Source organism: Salmo salar, chromosome ssa10 (assembly GCF_905237065.1).
Source record: "Salmo salar chromosome ssa10, Ssal_v3.1, whole genome shotgun sequence".
Lineage (NCBI taxonomy): Eukaryota > Metazoa > Chordata > Actinopteri > Salmoniformes > Salmonidae > Salmo > Salmo salar.
The window spans coordinates 97,185,810-97,207,736 of record NC_059451.1 but is presented as its reverse complement, the minus strand read 5'-3'; the positions used below and the strand labels follow the sequence as shown (position 1 = coordinate 97,207,736).

The window sequence follows — 21,927 nt, the reverse complement described above, 5'->3', positions numbered from 1 at the left end:
TCCATTCCTCCCCAAGTGTGTATGGATGTGGTACTATCTGTGACGTGGTCTGTTAACTACCCTGCCTCCCTCCATGGCTGGCCATGCTGCTGTAACCGTGTGACTGAGTGTTATGGCTGCTGTGATAGTGGCAGGCAATGGAGCGGACAAGTTATTACAGGACAGGCAAATGGAGACCTGATAGAGCATGAAAACCTCTTCTCTCCTCACATCTCTGCGGGGCTACCTCCCTTACTCCCTACCTCACTACCTCTCGCTCTATCTTTTTTATGTATACCTCTCTCTCAGAAGAGGCTGGTGGGAGGACAGGCTCATTGTAATGGTGGAATGGAATTAATGGAACGGTATCAAACATATGGAAACAACGTGTTTGTCTCCATTCCATTAATTCCATTCCATCAATTACAATGAGCCTGTCCTCCTATAGCTCCTCCCACCAGCCTCCTCTGCTCTCTCTTTTTATTTTCTCTCCCTTTTTATTTTTCACTCGCTATTGTGGCCGTACTCGCTATCTCTCTTTGTTGTTCCCTCTCACTTCATTGATCCCCCCCTTTCTCTCTGTTTCTCGCGCATCCTCACTCCCTGTCTCTCATCCTAACTTTCTCCTCCCTCTCTCTCTCACTCTCTCTCTCCCGCTCTCTCTCTGTCTCTCAATTCCATTCAAAGGGCTTTATTGGCATGGAAAACATGTTTACGTTACCAAAACAAGGGAAATAAACAGTCAAAAATGAACAGTAAGCATTACACTCACAAACATTTTAAAAGAATATAGACATTTCAAATGTTATATTATTGGCTAAGTACAGTATTGTAACAATGTGCAAAAAGTTTAAGTATGAAAGGGAAAATAAATAAACAGATAAATATAGGTTGTATTTACAATGGTGTTTGTGCTCCACTGGTTGCCCTTTTCTTGTGGCAACAGGTCACACATCTTGCTGCTGTGATAGCACACTGTGATATTTCACCTAATAGATATGGAAGTTTATCAGGATTGGATTTGTTTTCAAATTCTTTGTAGGCCTGTGTAATCTGAGGGAAATATGTGTCTCTAATATGGTCATACATTTGGCAGGAGGTCAGGAAGTGCAGCTCTGTTTCCACCTCATTTTGTGGGCAGTGTGCAAATAGCCTGTCTTCTCTTGAGAGCCAGGTCTGCCAATGGCGGCCTCTCTCACTAGCAAGGCTATGATCACAGAGTCTGTACTGTACATAGTCAAGGATGTTCTTAATTTTGGGTCAGTCACAGTGGTCAGGTATTCTACTAATGTGGACTCTGTTTAGGGACAAATAACATTCCAGTTTTCTCAGTTTTTTGTTGATTCTTCCCAATGTTTCAAGTAATTATCTTTTGTTTTGGTTAGGTCTGATTGTGTTGCGGTCCTGGGGCTCTGTGGGGTCTTTTTGTGTTTGTTAGCAGAATCTCCGTACCAGCTGGCAGAGGGGACTCTTCTCCAGGTTAATCATTTTGTAGGTGAGGGCTTTGTTAGATTTGAGAATCACTTATGTTTAGGTGGTAATAGAATTGAATTGCTCTTTGCTGGATTTGGATAGATAGTGGGAATCATCCTAGTTCTGCTGTGCGTTCATTGTTTGGGGTTTTACGTTGTACACGGAGGAGGTTTTTGCAGTGTCAATTTGGTGTTTGTCCAATTTAGGGAATTTTTGGCTGGTCTCTCTCGCTCTCTCTCTCTCAGGACATATTCACAGGAGGGGTCACACATGAAGTGTGTAATAGCACAGCAGCAACAGGCATGGATGAGTAATGATGTGCTGGTGATAAGGAATAGCCCTGTCTGTCTGTCTGTCTGTCTGTCTGTCTGTCTGTCTGTCTGTCTGTCTGTCTGTCTGTCTGTCTGTTGTCTGTCTGTCTGTCTGTCTGTCTGTCTGTCTGTCTGTCTGTCTGTCTGTCTGTCTGTCTGTCTGTCTGGTCTGTCTGTCTGTCTGTCTGTCTGTCTCGTCTTCGTCGTCTGTCTTCTCGTCTTCTGTCTGTCTGTCTGTCTGGTCTGTCTGTCTGTCTGTCTGTCTGTCTGTCTTTCTCTGTCTGTCTGTCTTGTCTGTCTGTCTGTCTGTCTGTCTGTCTGTCTGTCTGTCTGTCTGTCTGTCTGTCTTGTCTGTCTGTCTGTCTGTCTGTCTGTCGTTCTGTCTGTCTGTCTGTCTGTCTGCAGCAGCTAACATGCTACGCTTTTCTATTACTGCTGAGAAGAGCAGCATGGCCAGCAACTGGAATACAGTGTTAATATTATCACAGAGAGGACAGGAGAGAGGGAGGAAAGATGAGATGAAAAGAGGAAAAGGGAGGAGAGAGGAAATGAGAAAAGAGGAAAGGGAAAGGAGGATACCTAGTCAGTTGTACAACTGAATGCCTTCAACTGAAATGTGCCTTTCGCATTGAGAGGGAGAGAGGAAAGGAGAAAAGAGGAGAGGAGAGAGGAAAGGATAAAAGAGGAGAGGAGAGGAGAGAGAAAAGGAGAGGAGAGGAGAGGTGGAGAGGAGAGAAGAGATGGAGTGTGGTGTCTGTCCCTCAACCAAGTAGCCCACCACATCAGTAATTTTTAAGAGTGTTTTTCCCTCTCTTCACTGTTCCACAGACAGAGGATTGTGACAGTGAGTAGCTAACATACGTAAGAATTAACAGCATGGCCTCTACAACTTGTTTGTAGTTTCTCCTGCATTCATTGATTTCCCTCTATGTGGGAAGGGTTTAGTTAGTGAAGTTTGGACCAAGATGAAAGACGTGTTGGAATTCTGGAATTGTGTGTATTGTGTGTGCGGGCGGGCGTGTTGGTGGGTTTGAAGTCTGTTAGCCAGATGGCTGGTTCCTCTGTTTGTGCTGTGTTATACCCTGCACTCTGCTGGCGATATGGAGGGCTGCCCATAGGGTGAGAGGGGTCGACTGTGGATGGGAGGAGTAGTCTTGTTTGAGTTTGAGGGGAACCAGATTTCCCCAAATGTGGTGAAAAAATAGGAACAGCCTGCCACCTAGTGGTACGTCTCACCACTGCTCCACTCCACAGCATGGCCCTTCTTTACTCTAGCTCAGGGATGGGCAACTCCAGTCCTCGGGGTCCGGAGTGGTGTCATTCTTTTTCCCCATGCCTGGAAAACACAGCAGATTAAACTAATTGCATTATAAACTGAAGATCATGATTATTGAAGTCAGGTGTATGATGTGGGGCTAAAGTGTGAAACCAATCAGGCCCCCAAAAACTGGAGTTGCCCATCCCTGCTCTAGGTCCATACATGTTGATGTATGGAGTGGCCAGCTTGGTCAATGACTCCATCGCTGCACCAACATCACACACCTCTCTCGTTGTTATGGCCATATCCATGGTAACCGGGCCGCCGGCCGCGCGCTATACCAGCACCTGTAACTATCAACCGCCACAAGGCGTGCCGCATCCTCCATGTAATGAGACAAACCAATCAACTGGAGACACCTTCTACAAGCAGTGGAATGTTTTAGTAGGAGACAATCCAGTTTCCTAATTTTTCTCTCTGTTGGAGAGTACACTCATGGCCAAAAATATTGGCACCCTTGCGCTTTTTTCAAATAATGCACCATTTCTTCCAGAAAACTGTTGAAATTAAAAAATATTTGCTATCCACATATGTATGTCTTTGGTTTGCAGTTAAAAATACAATTTAAAAAAAAAGAATAAATGTTAGCTTATTCCACAAAGAAATCCTAAAATGGCCCAGACAATATTATTTGCACCTTCTAGAAGTAGTTAGAAATAATTTGAGTTCAAGCAGGTAATTATCTTTTACTTTGGAATTGAACTCACCTATGGTGAGTTGAAGGTGCCTACAATATAAAAATCACTCATTCAACTAGTTTGAATAGAGAAAAGGACACATTCTCCTGTTTTGTGTCACTGTGTATATCGCAATGAGTATGGAGAAAAGAAAGAAAACCAGATAATTATCTGAGGAGGTCCGACACAAGATTGTAGCCAAGCGTGGACAATCTCAAGGCTGCAAGTCCATCACCAGAGACCTTGATGTTCCTGTTTCCACCATACGTAATGCTACGTCCAGCCTCACTGGACGTAGCCGCAAGAGAACTTGACGGAAGATTGCAGTGAAGGATTGTTTGAATGGTGGAGAAAGCACTTCGATCAACTGCCACACAGATTCAAGCTGACCTTCAGACACAAGGTACGACAGTTTCAACTCACACCATCTGTCACCAACTCAATGAAAGGGGGTTATATGGCAGGAGACCCAGGAGGACCCCACTGCAGAGAGTGAGACATAAGAGAGCGGACTGCAATTTGCCAAAACACACCTGAACATGCCAAAATCCTTCTGGGATAATGTCCTGTAGACAGATGAGACCAAATTAAAGCTTTTTGGTAAAACACACCATCTCTAGGTTTACAGAAAACAAAATGAAGCCTTCAGAAAAAAGAACACCTTTCCTACAGTCAAACATTGTGGAGGTTCAGTGATGTTTTGGGGTTGCTTTGCTGCCTCTGGCACTGGGTGTCTTGAACATTTGAATGGCATCATGAAATCAGGAGAATTCCAAGGCATATTTGTAGAGCAATGTCGGACCCAGTGTCAGAAAGATGGGTCTCCGTCGAAGGTCATGGGTCTTCCAGCAGGACAATGACCCCAAACACTCTTCAAAAAGCACCCAGTAATGCTCAAGACGAAGCACTGGACTGTTCTGAAGTGGCCATCAATGAATCCAGATCTAAATCCCATTAAAAACTTGTGAAGAGATCTGAAAACAGCAGTTGGGAGAAGGCACCCTTCAAAAATGGGAGAACATGAGCAGTTTGGACAAGATGACTGGGCCAAACTGCCAGTACAGAGGTCCTGGAAGCTCATTTATGGTTATAGTAAGCGCTTCATTGCAGGTTCTTTTTTTTACCAAAGGCTGTGTTACCAAATATTAAGTCTAGGGTGTCAATAATTTTGTCAATGCCATTTCTGTTTATTTTCTGATTTAGGGTATGTTCGTAAATTCAATCTGGAGTACCAAAGTGACCTCAGAGTACGTTCTGGGCATTCATAAATTCAGAGCGTTGTCAGATTCTCTGTCCGTAAATTCAGTGTTTCGCTCTCGGACGCTCTGGCCGAGGAGTAGGGTTGATCCGAGCGTTCTGACCTCACAACGGCAGTCAAGCAACCAAGCTAACATGCTAAGGTTGGCTAGCTTGCTAGCAACTTCCAGACAAAAATGAGAGATCACCTCACTCTGACCATTTATTCAACGGGTGTTGAGAAATCGTAAATGATCAGTTATTCTACGCTCTGGCACACTCACATGAGAGTGCTCTGAAATCGGAGTAGATCGCCAGAGTGTATTTATGATCGTACCCTCAAATGGATATATTAAGTTCTGAATCAAAAACAAAGGTTCTGTAATATTGACATTGAAATAAATAATTGTGGACACCAAATACTTTGGTCAATTTCAACTTATTTTTTAGGGAACGTTTTTAGTTACTTGAAAAAAGTGCAATATTTCTGTGTAGGCATTATGTGTCCTAGGTGTGTAGAGAAAGGATTTGCTGTGCTATGTATTGCACAGCAATACATAGATGCTGGTCTCCTCCCCTATAGTATAAGCAGGGAAAGTGTCTCTATTCCTTTATTCCAGTATTCCCAGCTCCCTCTTTTTGTTGATAAAGAGGGGCAATTAGGATGAGGTGCTACTTTTTTCTCTTTCTCTTATTTTCTTTCTCTCTCTATTCTCTCAATTCTCATTCATGTTTCTCATTAGAATACCCGCAGGCAGGTGTCTAATCAGGATAAAGGAATGTGCTTCAAAAAAAGCCCTGGTATCCCAGCAACCAACTGCAGTGTTCCATTGATGTGGCTGCATAGTTTGATACAATCAGACAAAGAAGAGTTTCAGGGCTGCTCACTGTAACCACTGCATGTTCAATAGGCTATTATGTTACAATGTTGGCCCTCAGTTTGTTTGTCACTCAATACATCAGGCATTCTCCAATACTGTGTCTCACTCTCCTGTCTGTGCCTCCTATCTATGCATCTGGTCCTTGAGTTAGAGAAAGATTAACTAGGTTACTTTATTTTCAGGCTTTGATTTTAGGTTTATGTGTCATAATGTAACTGCCGTTGTTTCTGTCCGTGGTGTGTGAACGTGTGTTCTTCCTTTATACACACACACACACACACACACACACACACACACACACACACACACACACACACACACACACACACACACACACACACACACTGTGATGACACAAAGGATCTACCTCCCACACCACCACCTCTCTGTTGAAATGACAAGAACACGCTCCTCTCTCTCTCTCTCTCTCTCTCTCTCTCTCTCTCTCTCTCTCTCTCTCTCTCTCTCTCTCTCTCTCTCAATTAAATAAATAAAATGTGCTTTATTGGCATGACGTAACAAAATACATATTGCCAAAGCTTACTTTGGAGATTTACAATATTAACATAATTAATAATAATAATAAATATTGTCAATTGGACAACAGTAACAACAATAACCAAGGGTCAAAATAACCATACATTGAACAATAACAATAAGCATTGAGGACGTTCAGGTTGGTTGGTTGGTTGGTTGGTCTCTCGCTCTCTCTCTCTCAATTTTCAATTTTAATTTAAGGGACTTTATTGGCATGGGAATCATATGTGTACATTGCCAAAACAAGTGAAATAGATAATAAACAAAAGTGAAATAAATAATAAAAAAATATCAGTAAACATTACACTCACAAAAGTTCCAAAAGAATAAAGACATTTAAAATGTCATACTATGTCTATATACAGTGTTGTAATGATGTGCAAATAGTTAAATAAATAAACATAAATATAGGTTGTATTTACAATGGTGTTTGTTCTTCACTGGTTGCCCTTTTCTTGTGGCAAAATGTCACAAATCTTGCTGTGATTGTACACTGTGGTATTTCACCCTATAGACATGGGAGTTTATCAAAATGTGATTTGTTTTCAAATTCTTTGTGGGTCTGTGTAATCTGAGGGAAATATGTGTCTCTAATATGGTCATACATTTGGCAGGAGGTTAGGAAGTGCAGCTCAAGTTTCCACCTGATTTTGTGGGCAGTGTGCACATAGCCAGTCTTCGGGTGCCTTTCTCAATAGCAAGGCTATGCTCACTGAGTCAGTCACAGTGATCAGGTATTCTGCCATTGTGTATTCTCTGTTTAGGGCCAAATAGCATTCTAGTTTGCTCAGTTTTTTTGTAAATTCATTCCATTGTGTCAAGTAATTATATTTTTGTTTTGATTTGGTTGGGTCTAATTGTGTTGCTGTCCTGGGGCTGTGTGGTGTCTATTTGTGAACAGAGCCCCAGGACCAGCTTGCTTAGGGGACTCTTCTCCAGGTTCATCTCTCTGTAGGTGATGGCTTTGTTGTGGAAGGTTTGGGAATTGCTTCCTTTTAGGTAGTTATGCAATTTAACCTTTTCACATGTACCAACACACGGGTGTGATCATTCTACAGTGGTCCCTGCAGCGTACGCTCAAACCAGTGTGAGTAGAACGCTAATTTAGAACTTTCAGGTCCGATTGACACAACAGTCAGCGTTTGAGCTGGCCACACTGTTTTTTCACAGAAACATTTTGAACAAACACAGTCCTTACAAAGTTATGTCCTGAATGTGACCAGTTTATTTTTGGATGCAATGTTCAGACATTCACAGAAGAAGCAACAGCTTACACAATCATCCAAACCCGAAAAATGTAGGTTACGTTTGTCCTAGCGCTAACTGAGGAAAGATTGACGTAACACAAGCAGTCATATTTGTATAACTCTAGGCTGACAGAAACTACAATATAAATTAGCTAATAGCAATTACTATTTATAATTAATCACATCATGGGTGAGCTCACCATTGATCAAAATAATTGAGTAAAACACTTTCTACAAATAGGAAGTAATCCAAAGATGAGCAGTTTATGCGTGGCCATGTTTGTTTTTTTGCATCAACCTAAGATAATAACAGGAGACAAGATGAGTTTGGTCTGTTTATAGTATGCATGTTGAAGGAGGTGTGTCGTCTACCATCATTCACTTCCCTTCATTCACTTCCGGAAGTTTACCCGAAAGTTGAGTGAATCATTCCTTCATCTCATTATAACATATTTGGTCAGACAGGCATTTACGTGACACCCAGAATGCATTGTATAAAGTCAACAAACATGGTGCCACACACACAGTTGAAGTCAGAAGTTGACATACATTTAGGTTGTGGTCATTAAAACTCATTTTTCAACCACTCCACAACATTCTTGTTAACAAACTATCGTTTTGGCAACTTGGTTAGGACATCTACTTTGTGCATGACACAAGTAATTTTTCCAACAATTGTTTACAGACAGATTATTTCACATTATAATTCACTGTATCACAATTCCAATGGGTCAGAAGTTTACATACACTAATTTGACTGTGCCTTTAAACAGTTTGGAAAATTCCAGAAAAGGATGTCATGGCTTTAGAAGCTTCTGATAGGCTAATTGACATCATTTGAGTCAATTGGAGGTGTACCTGTGGATCTATTTCAAGGCCTACCTTCAAACAGTGCCTCTTTGCTTGACATCATGGAAAAATCTAAAGAAATCAGCCAAGACCTCAGAAAAAGAATTGTAGACCTCCACAAGTCTGGTTAATCTTTGGGAGCAATTTCTGAACACTTGAAGGTACCACGTTCATCTGTACAAACAATAGTACGCAAGTATAAACACCATCAGACCACGCAGCCGTCATACCGCTCAGGAAGGAGACGCGTTCTGTCTCTTAGAGATGAACGTACTTTGGTGCGAAAAGTGCAAATCAATCCCAGAACAACAGCAAAGTACCTTGTACAGATGTTGGAGGAAACAGGTACAAAAGTATCTACAGTATATCCACAGTAAAACGAGTCTTATATCGGCATAATCTGAAAGGCCACTCAGCAAGGAAGAAGTCACTGCTCCAAACCGCCATAAAAAAGCCAGACTATGGTTTACAACTGCACATGGGGACAAAGAACGTACTTTTTGGAGAAATGCCCTCTGGTCTGATGAAACAAAAATAGAACTGTTTGGCCATAATGACCATCATGTTTGGAGGAAAAAGGGGAGGCTTGCAAGCCGAAGAACACCATCCCAACTGTGAAGCACGGGGGTGGCAGCATCATGTTGTGGGGGTGCTTTTCTGCAGGAGGGACTGGTGCATTTCACAACATAATTTTTCATCGCCCATGATACAATCTATGTGGATATATTGAAGCAACATCTAAAGACATCATTCAGGAAGCTAAAACTTGGTTGCCATTGGGTCTTCAGTACATCAGTACATCCTTCAAAAAAGTATTTTACACACATCATATGTGTCCATTACAATCTATGCAAGAATCGGAATGCATAATTTGTCACCAGGACCACAAAACGTGAATAAAATGGTAAACACGATATACAGAAAATCAGGAACTTAATTTGATAGGAATGCACACATTTCCAAAGCTATTATTTGTAAAGAAAACAACAAGGAAGGCAATGCAAGCGCCAGCCAGAAAATGTTACAATTTGTGCAAGACTGCGCAAATGTCTGCATACTTGATCTGCGCAAACATTGGTGAAGTGTGTTGGCTCTCTTGGAAGAGAGAAGTTTGTCCGACTCAGTAAAGCCTCAAACATAAATTGGCCGCAATGCTGAAATGGGCTACTTCTATGTGAATTAGTGAGGAGGCGGAACACACCTCAATTCAAACTGTTGTTAGAAAACACAACTTGTTGGAAGATAATTTGAAATGGACAAGTTGAAACATAGCCTCTAGATAATTAGCAGGAAGCACGTGTTAACTGTCCTGTTGCGTAATAATCACATTTTCGACAGTGAGGGCATTCTGACATCACTTGCATAAAACAACTCACGCTGGGGCAACCGTTAGAGATATTTGGAACTCACTTATGAAAAAGTTAACGGCTCTTTTCTGGATTTTGATATTTAGCGGGTATCGGCCTAATTCTGCTCTGCATGCATTATTTGGTGTTTTACGTTATAAACTGAGGATATTTTTTGCAGAATTCTGCATCCAGAGTCTCAATTTGGTGTTTGTCCCATTATGGGAATTATTGGTTGGTAAGTGGACCCCAGATCTCACAAGCATGAAGGGCAATGGGTTCTGTAACTGATTAAAGTATTTTTAGCCAGATCCTAATTAGTATGTTGAATTTTATGTTCCTTTTGATGGCATAGAAGACCCTTCTTGCCTTGTTTTTCAGATCGTTCACAGCTTTGTGGAAGTTACCTGTGGCGCTGATGTTTAGGGCAAGGTATGTATCGTTTTTGTGTGCTCTAGGGCAACGGTGTCTAGATGGAGATTTATTGTCAGGGCCCAGGTCTGACAGAATTCATTCAGAAGATCTAGGTGCTGCTGTAGGCCCTCCTTGGTTGGAGAAAGAAGCACCAGATCATCAGCAAACAGTAGACATTTGACTTCAGATTCTAGTAGGGTGAGGCCTGGTGCTGCAGACTGTTCTAGTGCCCTCGCCAATTCATTGATGTATATGTTGAAGAGGGTGGTGCTTAACCTGCATCCCTGTCTCACCCCTCAGCCCTGTGAAAAGAAATGTGTGTTTTTTGCCAATTTTGACCGCACACTTTTTGTTTGTGTACATGGATTTTAGAATGTCGTAGGTTTTCCCCCCCAACACCACTTTCCATCAATTTGTATAGCAAACCCTCACGACAGATTAAGCCAAAAGCTTTTTTGAGGTCAACAAAGCTGGAGAAGACTTTGTCTTTTGTTTTGGTTGGTTTGTTTGTCAATTAGGGTGTGCAGGGTGAATACGTGTTCTGTCATACGGTAATTTGGTAAAAAGACAATTTGACATTTGCTCAGTACATTATTTTCACTGAGGAAATGTACGAGTCTGCTGTTAATGATAATGCAGAGTATTTTCCCAAGGTTGCTGTTGACGCATATCCCCCGGTAGTTATTTGGGGTCAAATCTGTCTCCACTTTTGTGGATTGGGGTGATCAGTCCTTGATTCCAAATATTGGAGAAGATGCCAGAGCTGAGGATGAAGTTAAAGAGTTTAAGTATGGCCAATTAGAATTTGTGGTCTGTATATTTTATCTTTTAATTTAGGATACCATCAACCCCACAGGCCTTTTGGGTTGGAGGGTTTGTATTTTGTCCTGTAGTTTATTCAATGTAATTGGAGAATCCAATGGGTTCTGGTAGTTTATAATAGATTATTCTAAGATGTGTATTTAACTCATGTATATGTTTTTGCTGTTTGTTCTTTGTTATAGAGACAGAAAGATTGGAGAAGTGGTTTATCCATACATCTCCATTTTGGATAGATTACTCTTCGCGTTGTTGTTTGTTTAGAATACTAAAAGCTTTGTGTTCCATAGTGTCTAGTGTTGTTTTTCTGTGGTTTAGGCCCGGACCATCACAGTAGGTGTGAGCAGAGCATGTTGAGCATCTGATACGTACCTCTTAGGTTGCAGGATGGGGCTTGGGCGGGTGTAATAGTGGCAGTTGGGCCTGTTGCTCTGCTCACGGCCTGGGAATATGTCCTGCTGTCATGTTGAGGTCCTTGTCGCAGGGGCTGGGGTCATGGATCTGTCTCTCTCAATTCAGTTCAATTCAAGGGCTTTATTGGCATGGGAAACATATGTTAACATTGCCAAAGCAAGTGAAGTAGATAATAAACAAAAGTGAAATAAAAAATACAAATTAACAGTAAACATTACACTCACAGAAGTTCCAAAAGAATAGACATTTCAAATGTCATATTATGTCTATATACAGTGTTGTAACGATGTGCAATAGTTAAAGTACAAAAGGGAAAATACATAAAGATAAATATGGGTTGTATTTACAATGGTGTTTGTTCTTCACTGGTTGCCCTTTTCTTGTGGCAACAGGTCACAAATCTTGCTGTGATATTTCACCCATTAGATACAGGAGTTTTATCAAAATTGGGTTTGTTTTCGAATTCTTTGTGGATCTGTGTAATCTGATGGAAAGATGTGTCTCTAATATGGTCATACATTTGGCAGGAGATTAGGAAGTGCAGCTCAGTTTCCACCTCATTTTGTGAGCAGTGTGCACATAGCCTGTCTTCTCTTGAGAGCCAGGTCTGCCTACGGCGGCCTTTCTCAATAGCAAGGCTAGGCTCACTGAGTCTGTACATAGTCAAAGTCTCTCTCTACTGCAGGAGGGAAATAGGGTTTACAATGGCATGACTACCTCCTGCAATCCCTCCCTCTCTGTATTTTCCTACACTGTCTCTATACTTTATCAATCTCTCTGTCTTTCTCTTACACTGTCCTCTATACTTTATCAATCTCTCTCTTACACTGTCCTCTATACTTTATCAATCTCTCTCTTACACTGTCCTCTATACTTTATCAATCTCTCTATTTTCATCTTGTATTTCTCCCTGGCTCTCCTTCCTGTCTCTCCCTCCCTCTCACTCTCGCATTATCTTTATCTATATTTCTTTCTATTTCTCTTCCTCTGTCTCTAACTGCCCCTCTCTCTGTCCATATCTGTCTCAATCCTTCTCTCTCCTCCCATTGGTCTCTGTCTGACCTTTCTCCCTATAATTCTCTCCTTCCACAGCACAGCTAATGAGATGGATGCAGACAGCAGATAATGGGATGAGAGAAAAATCATGTCGCAGAAAAGGGAGCGAGAGAGGGAAACAGCATGGAGGAGAGAAGGGAGAGAGAGATGGCTGTATATTGTATTGAGTGTATAATATACACTGAGTGTACTAAACATTAAGAATACCAGCGCTTTCCATGAGTCAACATGGGCCAACGTCCCTGTGGGAACGCTTTTGACACCATGTAGAGTCCATCCCCCGACGAATTGAGGCTGTTCTGAGGCGGGAGTATAAAGCACTGAGAGTATAGAGACTCTGCTAGAGGTGATGATGTCATCTGGGAAGGGGAAAAGCTACCCTATTAGTGGTAGCACAGCTCCTTCCTTTGTGTGAAGAACTTCACGGTATGTAAGGGGTTAAAACACAAGCAAGAGGCTTGGAGCAATCACACACACAGCGGGGGGTAGAAACAAGACACTACCTCCTTCCCCTGACAGCTAGGGAATTGCTGTAGAGTAAAAAAGAAACCACCTCTTTCTCTCCCTTTTCTGTCTCTCTTTCTCTCTCGTGCGACGAGTTTGTAAAACCCAGCAGGCATTCCAGTTAGGCCCACTATTGCTAAAATCCCCAAATCCCCACCAGTTGTTTATGCGGGGGCATTATGAGTTCCTTTTGTCTGTGAACTCTGTGAAAGAGGCCATTGAGACCTGGCGGGCGGGACTGGTGGCAGCGGTGGGATCCTTTTATCAGTTTTTTATGAGGTAATTACTGTAATAATTTCTCTTTGTTTTGGACCTCTCTCTGCAGAGCTCGGTGCATAATGAATGGAACCAGTGGACTGAGGAAAAGAACAGCCAGGTCCGAGTAATTGAGCATAGTTCTAAGAGAGAAAACAAACCCATACTCCTCCTCACTCACTCACTCACTCACTCACTCACTCACTCACTCACTCACTCACTCACTCACTCACTCACTCACTCACTCACTCACTCTTTCACTCACTCACACACACACAAACACACACACACTGTTTACCATCCATACAGCTGGAGATAGTCTTGATGCAAGCTTTGTCCTCTGTTACAGTAGGTGAAGTGCTTTGAGAGGCTAGTTAAGGACCATAGCACCTCCACCCTACCCCACACCCTAGACCCACTACAATTCGCATTGTAATTTGCAATCCCCGGCAGATCCAAGGACAATGCAATCGCCATTGCACTGCACACTGGCCTATCCCATCTGGACAAGAGAAATACCTACAGTGAGGGAAAAAAGTATTTGATCCCCTGCTGATTTTGTACGTTTGCCCACTGACAAAGAAATTACCAGTCTATAATTTTAATGGTAGGTTTATTTGAACAGTGAGAGATAGAATAACAACAAAATAATGCAGAAAACGCATGTCAAAAATGTTATAAATTGATTAGCATTTTAATGAGGGAAATAAGTATTTGACCCCCTCTCAATCAGAAAGATTTCTGGTTCCCAGGTGTCTTTTATACAGGTAACAAGCTGAGATTAGGGGATGGTGTAAGAATGCTCTTTATCGACTACAGCTCAGTATTAAACACCATAGTGTCCTCCAAACTCATCACTAAGCTCAGGGCCCTGGGTGGGAACCCCGCCCTTTGCAACTGGATCCTTGACTTCCTGATGGGCCGACCCCAAGTGGTGAAGGTAGGCAACAACACCTCCGCCACGCTGATCCTCAACACGGGGGACCCACAGTGGCAGCACGCTCAGCCCCTTCTCTCTGTTCACCCATGACTGCGTGGCCATGCACGTCTCCAACTCAATCATCAAGTTTGCTGACGACACAACAGTGATAGGCCTACAGGGAGTGGTGCCAGGAAAATAACTTCTCCCTCAACGACAACAAAACGAAAGAGCTGATTGTGGTCTTCAGAAGACAGCAGAGAGAGCGTGCCCCTATCCACATCGATGGGACCGCAGTAGAGAAGGTTAAAAGATTTATGTTCCTAGACGTGCACATCACTGACAACCAGAACTGGTCCCTTTACACAGACAGCGTGGTGAAAAAGGAGCAACAGCACCTCTTCAACCTCAGGAGGCTGAAGAAATTTGGCTTGGCCCCTGAGACCCTCAAAGAATTCTACAGATTCCCCAATTTAGAGCATCCTGTCGGGCTGTTCACCGCCTGGTACGACAATTACACTGTCCGCAACCACAGGGCTCTCCAGAGAGTGGTGCAGTCACCCCAACGCATCAGTCGGGGCAAACTGACTGCCCTTCAGGACATCTACAGCTCCCGGTGTCACAGGAAGGCCAAGAAGATCATCAAGTACCTCAGCCACCCAAGCCACATCCTGTTCACCACCCTACTAGCTAGAAGGCAGAGACAGAACGGGTGCATCAAAACTGGGACTGAGAGACTGTGAAACAGTCACCACTAGAGAAAGAAAATGAGAGCCTCAATCTAGGAGCTCAGATGCAATAATTTTATAACCAATGTTTCGACAGACAAGCTGTCTTCATCAATTTCAAACAGTCACCACTTGTCTTAGTCACAGTTCTAGCCGGCTACCACCCGGTACTCTATCCTGCTACCATATGTATGGTACATAGTCATTGAACACTGGTCACTTTAATAATGTTACATACTGTTTTACTCACTTTATATGTATATTCTGTATTCTAATCATTGAACACTGGTCACTTTAATAATGTTTACATACAAAACACACCATTTATATGTACTGTATATATACAGTATCTGTAGGGCCACTGAAAACCATAAACCCTTACAGAGCCAGATAAAGCTGACATATAGGATCCTGATATAGCAGATCAACGAGAGATCCACGTGAGAAAGCCTTTAAAACTCCTACAACAAGACACTTCCCCTCTAAAGTCTACCCTTACAGTTGTAAATCAAATCCAAATCAAAGTTTATTGGTTGCGTACACAGATTTGCAGATGTTATCGCAGGTGCAGTGAAATGCTTGGCTCCAACAGTGCCGTTCTATCAATAATAATAATTGACAGTGCTATCAATAATAATACATAAAAAAGACACACACATTCCAGAAAAATGAAGAAATAACAGAATGAGCAATATCAGAGACCGGAATATAAATATACACTGATCAAAAATATAAATGCAACATGTAAAGTGTTGGTCCCGTGTTTCATTAGCTGAAATAAAAGATCCCAAAAATGTTCCAAATGCACAAATTTGTTTACATCCCTGTTAGTGAGCATATTTCAAATCAAATCAAATCAAATCAAATTTATTTATATAGCCCTTCGTACATCAGCTGATATCTCAAAGTGCTGTACAGAAACCCAGCCTAAAACCCCAAACAGCAAGCAATGCATGTGAAAGAAGCACGGTGGCTAGGAAAAACTCCCCTAGAAAGGCCAAAAACCTAGGAAGAAACCTAGAGAGGAACCAGGCTATGAGGGGTGGCCAGTCCTCTTCTGGCTGTGCAGGGTGGATATTATAACAGAACATGGTCAAGATGTTAAAATGTTCATAAATGACCAGCATGGTCAAATAATAATAATCATAGTAGTTGTCGAGGGTGCAACAAGCACGTCCGGTGAACAGGTCAGGGTTCCATAGCCGCAGGCAGAACAGTTGAAACTGGAGCAGCAGCACGGCCAGGTGGACTGGGGACAGCAAGGAGTCATCATACCAGGTAGTCCTGAGGCATGGTCCTAGGGCTCAGGTCCTCCGAGAGAAAGACAGAAAGAGAGAATTAGAGAGAGCATATTTAAATTCACACAGGACACCGGATAAGACAAGAGAAATACTCCAGATGTAACAGACTGACCCTAGCCCCCCGACACAGCATAAATACTGGAGGCTGAGACAGGAGGGATCAGAAGACACTGTGGCCCCATCCGATGATACCCCCGGACAGGGCCAAACAGGCAGGATATAACCCCACCCACTTTGCCAAAGCACAGCCCCCACACCACTAGAGGGATGTCTCCAACCACCAACTTACCGTCCTAAGACAAGGCCGAGTATAGCCCACAACGATCTCCGCCATGGCACAACCCAAGGGGGGCGCCAACCCAGACAGGAAGACCACGTCAGTGACTCAACCCACTCAAGTGACGCACCCCTCCCATGGACGGCATGGAAGAACACCAGTAAGCCAGTGACTCAGCCCCTGTAAAAGGGTTAGAGGCAGAGAATCCCAGTGGAAAGAGGGGAACCGGCAAGGCAGAGACGGCAAGGGCGGTTCGTTGCTCCAGCCTTTCCGTTCACCTTCACACTCCTGGGCCAGACTATACTTAATCATAGGACCTACTGAAGCGATAAGTCTTCAGTAAATACTTAAAGGTTGAGACTGAGTCTGCGTCTCTCACATTGGTAGGCAGACCATTCCATAAAAATGGAGCTCTATAGGAGAAAGCCCTACCTCCAGCCGTTTGCTTAGAAATTCTAGGGACAATTAGGAGGCCTGCGTCTTGTGACCGTAGCGTACGTGTAGGTATGTACGGCAGGACCAAATCGGAAAGATAGGTAGGAGCAAGCCCATGTAATGCTTTGTAGGTTAGCAGTAAAACCTTGAAATCAGCCCTTGCCTTAACAGGAAGCCAGTGTAGGGAGGCTAGCACTGGAGTAATATGATCACATTTTTTGGTTCTAATCAGGATTCTTGCAGTCGTATTTAGCACTAACTGAAGTTTGTTTAGTGCTTTATCCGGGTAGCCGGAAAGTAGAGCATTGCAGTAGTCCAGCCTAGAAGTAACAAAAGCATGGATGAATTTTTCTGCGTCATTTTTGGACAGAAAGTTTCAGATTTTTGCAATGTTACGTAGATGGAAAAAAGCTGCCCTTGAAACAGTCTTGATATGTTCTTCAAAAGAGAGATCAGGGTCCAGAGTAACGCCGAGGTCCTTCACAGTTTTATTTGAGACGACTGTACAACCATCCAGATTAATTGTCAGATTCAACAGAAGATCTCTTTGTTTCTTGGGACCTAGAACAAGCATCTCTGTTTTGTCCGAGTTTAAAAGTAGAAAGTTTGCAGCCATCCACTTCTTTATGTCTGAAACACAGGCTTCTAGCGAGGGCAATTTTGGGGCTTCACCATGTTTCATTGAAATGTACAGCTGTGTGTCGTCCGCATAGCAGTGAAATTTAACATAATGTTTTCGAATGACATCCCCAAGAGGTAAAATATATAGTGAAAACAATAGTGGTCCTAAAACAGAACCTTGAGGAACACCGAAATTTACAATTGATTTGTCAGAGGACAAACCATTCAAAGAGACAAACTGATATCTTTCCGACAGATAAGATCTAAACCAGGCCAGAACTTGTCCATGTAGACCAATTTGGGTTTCCAATCTCTCCAAAAGAATGTGGTGATATTTCCTTTGCCAAGATAATCCATCCACCTGACAGGTGTGGCATATCAAGAAGCTGATTAATCTCTTACATCTAGACGTTCCGCTAGCGGAACACCTGCTCCAATATCCAATGATAGGCGTGGCGCGAATTACAAATTCCTCAAAAATACAAAAACTTCAATTTTTCAAACATATGACTATTTCACAGCATTTTAAAGACAAGACTCTCCTTTATCTAACCACACTGTCCGATTTCAAATAGGCTTTACAGCGAAAGCAAAACATTAGATTATGTCAGCAGAGTACCAAGCCAGAAATAATCAGACACCCATTTTTCAAGCTAACATATAATGTCACAAAAACCCAGAAGACAGCTAAATGCAGCACTAACCTTTGATGATCTTCATCAGATGACACACCTAGGACATTATGTTATACAATACATGCATGTTTTGTTCAATCAAGTTCATATTTATATCAAAAAACTGCTTTTTACATTAGCATGTGACATTCAGAACTAGCATACCCCCCACAAACTTCCGGGGAATTTGCTAACAATTTACTAAATTACTCACGATAAACGTTCACTAAAAGCATAACAATTATTTTAAGAATTATAGATACAGAACTCCTCTATGCACTCGATATGTCCGATTTTAAAATAGCTTTTTGGTGAAAGCACATTTTTCAATATTCTAAGTACATAGCCCAGCCATCACGGGCTAGCTATTTAGACACCCGGCAAGTTTAGCCTTCACCAAAATCAGATTTACTATTATAAAAGTTTGATTACCTTTTGTTGTCTTCGTCAGAATGCACTCCCAGGACTGCTACTTCAATAACAAATGTTGGTTTGGTCCAAAATAATCCATCGTTATATCCGAATAGCGGCGTTTTGTTCGTGCGTCCCAGACACTATCCGAAATGGTAAATCAGGGTCGTGCGCATGGCGCAATTCGTGACCAAAAAAATCTAAATATTCCATTACCGTACTTCGAAGCATGTCAACCGCTGTTTAAAATGAATTTTTATGCAATTTATCTCGTAGAAAAGCGATAATATTCCGACCGGGAATCTCCTTTTCGGCAAACAGAGGAAAAATCACAAAGACGGGGCGGCCAGGTCACGCGCCTAAGCCCACCGTCCCTTGATCGGCCACTTGAGAAAGGCGATAATGTGTTTCAGCCTGGGGCTGGGATGACGACATTCTGTTTTTTCACGGGCTCTGAGCGCCCATGGAAGACGTAGGAAGTGTCACGTTAGAGCAGAGATCCTTTGTAAAAGATAGAGATGGCAAAGAAGTTCAAGAAATGGTCAGACAGGCCACTTCCTGTAAAGGAATCTCTCAGGTTTTGACCTGCCATTTGAGTTCTGTTATACTCACAGACACCATTCAAACAGTTTTAGAAACTTTGGAGTGTTTTCTATCCAAAGCCAATAATTATATGCATATTCTAGTTACTGGGCAGGAGTAGTAACCAGTTTAAATCGGGTACGTTTTTTATCCAGCCGTGAAAATACTGCCCCCTAGCCATAACAGGTTAAACAGCATGATCCTTACACAGGTGCACCTTATGCTGTGGACAATAAAAGGCCAAACTAAAACGTGCAGTTTTTGTTACACAACGCAATGGCATAGATGTCTCAAGTTTTGAGGGAGCGTGCAATTGGCATGCTGACTGCAGGAATGTCCACCAGAACTGTTTCCAGATAATTGAATGTTAATTTCTCTACCATAAGCCGCTTCAAATGTTGTTTTAGAGAATTTGGCAGTACGTCCAACTGGCCTCACAACCGCAGACCACGTGTATGGTGTTTTTGTGCGCGAGCAGTTTATTGATGTCATTGTTGTGAACAGAGTGCCCCATGGTGGTGGTGGGGTTATGGTATGGTCAGGCATAAAGACAAGAACACAATTGCATTTTATCGATGGCAATTTGAATGCAGAGAGATACCGTGACGAGATCCTTGGGCCCATTATCATGCCATTCATCCCCCATCATCACCTCCTGTTTCAGCATGATAATGCACGGCCCCATGTCGCAAGGATCTGTATACAATTCCTGGAAGCTGAAAATGTCCCAGTTCTTCCATGGTCTGCATACTTACCAGACATGTCACCAATTGAGCTTGCTCTGGATCGACGTGTACGACATCGTGTTCCAGTTCCCACCAATATCCAGCAACTTTGCACAGCCATTAAAGAGGAGTGGGACAACATTCCACAGGCCACTATTAACAGCCTGATCAACTCTATGCAAAAGAGATGTGTTGCACTGCATAAGGCAAATAATGGTCACACCAGATACTGAATGGTTTTCTGATCCACACCCCTACTTTTTTTTTAAAGGTACAGTATATGGAGTAGGTAGAATCTCAACCTGAGAAAACAACAATACAAAACCCCCTTGCCTCTCAAAGCCAGGTAGCGTTCAAACAACTCTGGCAAAGCCTGACAGATTTGAAAGTGGATAGCAATCAGCACATTCTGTGTGGGCTACTGACATTGCTTAATTTCATTTGCTGTACAGATGCAGACTATCGTAAAAGATCGTAAAAGAGGTGCTCATACTTCTACAGTTGTAATCAGGCTTTGAATTACATATCTGAATTACATATTTGAATTACATATCCAATCTTTTGAGTGCAATAGAAGCAATGTGCTGGGCCAATATGGATATTTTCTAAACGTATAGGGGTGTTCTGAATTGTAATGGGATTGGCTATAGCACCCTTAAGGACCCCAGTAATCCTACTCCTTAATGTCTTGTTCAGACTGTGACAGAAATGTATAAGCCTTACTGGGACTGGTCTTGATTCTCATCTAGCCAGTCAATGTGATTTCTTCTCTCTGCCTCAGAGCAGTAATCCGCTAAACCAAAGCAGCATTACGCCACTCCAAATATGGGTGCCATACCAGTCAGTCCTAATATGGATACCGAACCCGTCAATCGTACTAAGATTCCGTACCGGTAAGTCCTAATATGGATGCCTTACCGGGCTCCTATCTCTGCAGCTGAATTTCAATCAGCAGCTGATTGAAATTCTCAGCCAGTACTATCAGAGGAAATGTTTAAGTGCCATTCCTTCCACTCATCTGGAATAATAAGGCACAGTGCTCCTTATTAGTGTGGCAACTCCATCTGTTCCGTTTTTGACCACCAACTATTCACTTTCACATCCTGAGCTGTGAGTTCCTAAGTGTTACTCTCTCTGGTGTGTGTGTGCGGACAAGCAAGTGTGTGTGTGTGTGTGTGTGTGTGTGTGTGTGTGTGTGTGTGTGTGTGTGTGTGTGTGTGTGTGTGTGTGTGTGTGTGTGTGTGTGTGTGTGTGTGTTTTGCCGCGTCCTCTAGAGCAGTAATCAGAGTTTCCCTGTAGTGTTGCTTTCTGTTTTCATCTCAGATACTGTAAGTTCCTGAACTCTGCAAAGGTTTTTGCTTCTCCAATTTGCCCCTTAGAGCTACATCTTGCTCTCCTCTCCACTGGGTACAACTGAAATTCCTCAACAATTATGAATGTGACATTATAATATTAAACTTGACAGTAGCATAAAACTTAACCCTTCTTATTCTATTCTCCCTCCTTCCTCCAGAAGCTCCAGGCCAGGACTTTGTAACCTTGGACTACCGCAACTACCCCAGCATCACCTACGCAGTCATCGGCAGCGCTGTCATCTTTGTCCTGGTGGTGGCGCTGTTGGCCTTGGTTCTGCACCACCAGAGGAAGCGCAGCGTGCTGCTGCCCCGGGAGGTCCGGTCCTCCTACCACCACCACCACCATCAGCCCCTGCTGCTATCCCGCGTGGTCATCCTAGACCGGGGACACATCCACCCAGCTGGCCCTGGCCTCTCCCCCACCTCCCCGTCTGCAGAATCCCAGTTCAGTGCAGGTCCACAAGGGCTACATATGCTGTCTAGGACCCTCTACCCTGCTGACGTATCCATGGACTCCGCCACCCTCCTACTCCCAGGCCGTGCTGGATGTCAGGTAGACATACAGTAAATGTACTGTACTGGA

General features: G+C 42.8%; 1 protein-coding gene across 1 annotated transcript in view; it reads left to right on the top strand.

Annotated features, from left to right (window-relative positions):
• LOC106561314 (low-density lipoprotein receptor class A domain-containing protein 3) overlaps positions 1 to 21,927 on the top strand; it is a 141,429-nt gene that overhangs the window by 119,132 nt on the left and 370 nt on the right. The window contains exon 5 of the mRNA XM_045688748.1: positions 21,503 to 21,892. Within this exon, the coding sequence (XP_045544704.1) occupies positions 21,503 to 21,892 (390 nt within the window). The remainder of the gene's footprint in view (positions 1 to 21,502; positions 21,893 to 21,927) is intronic.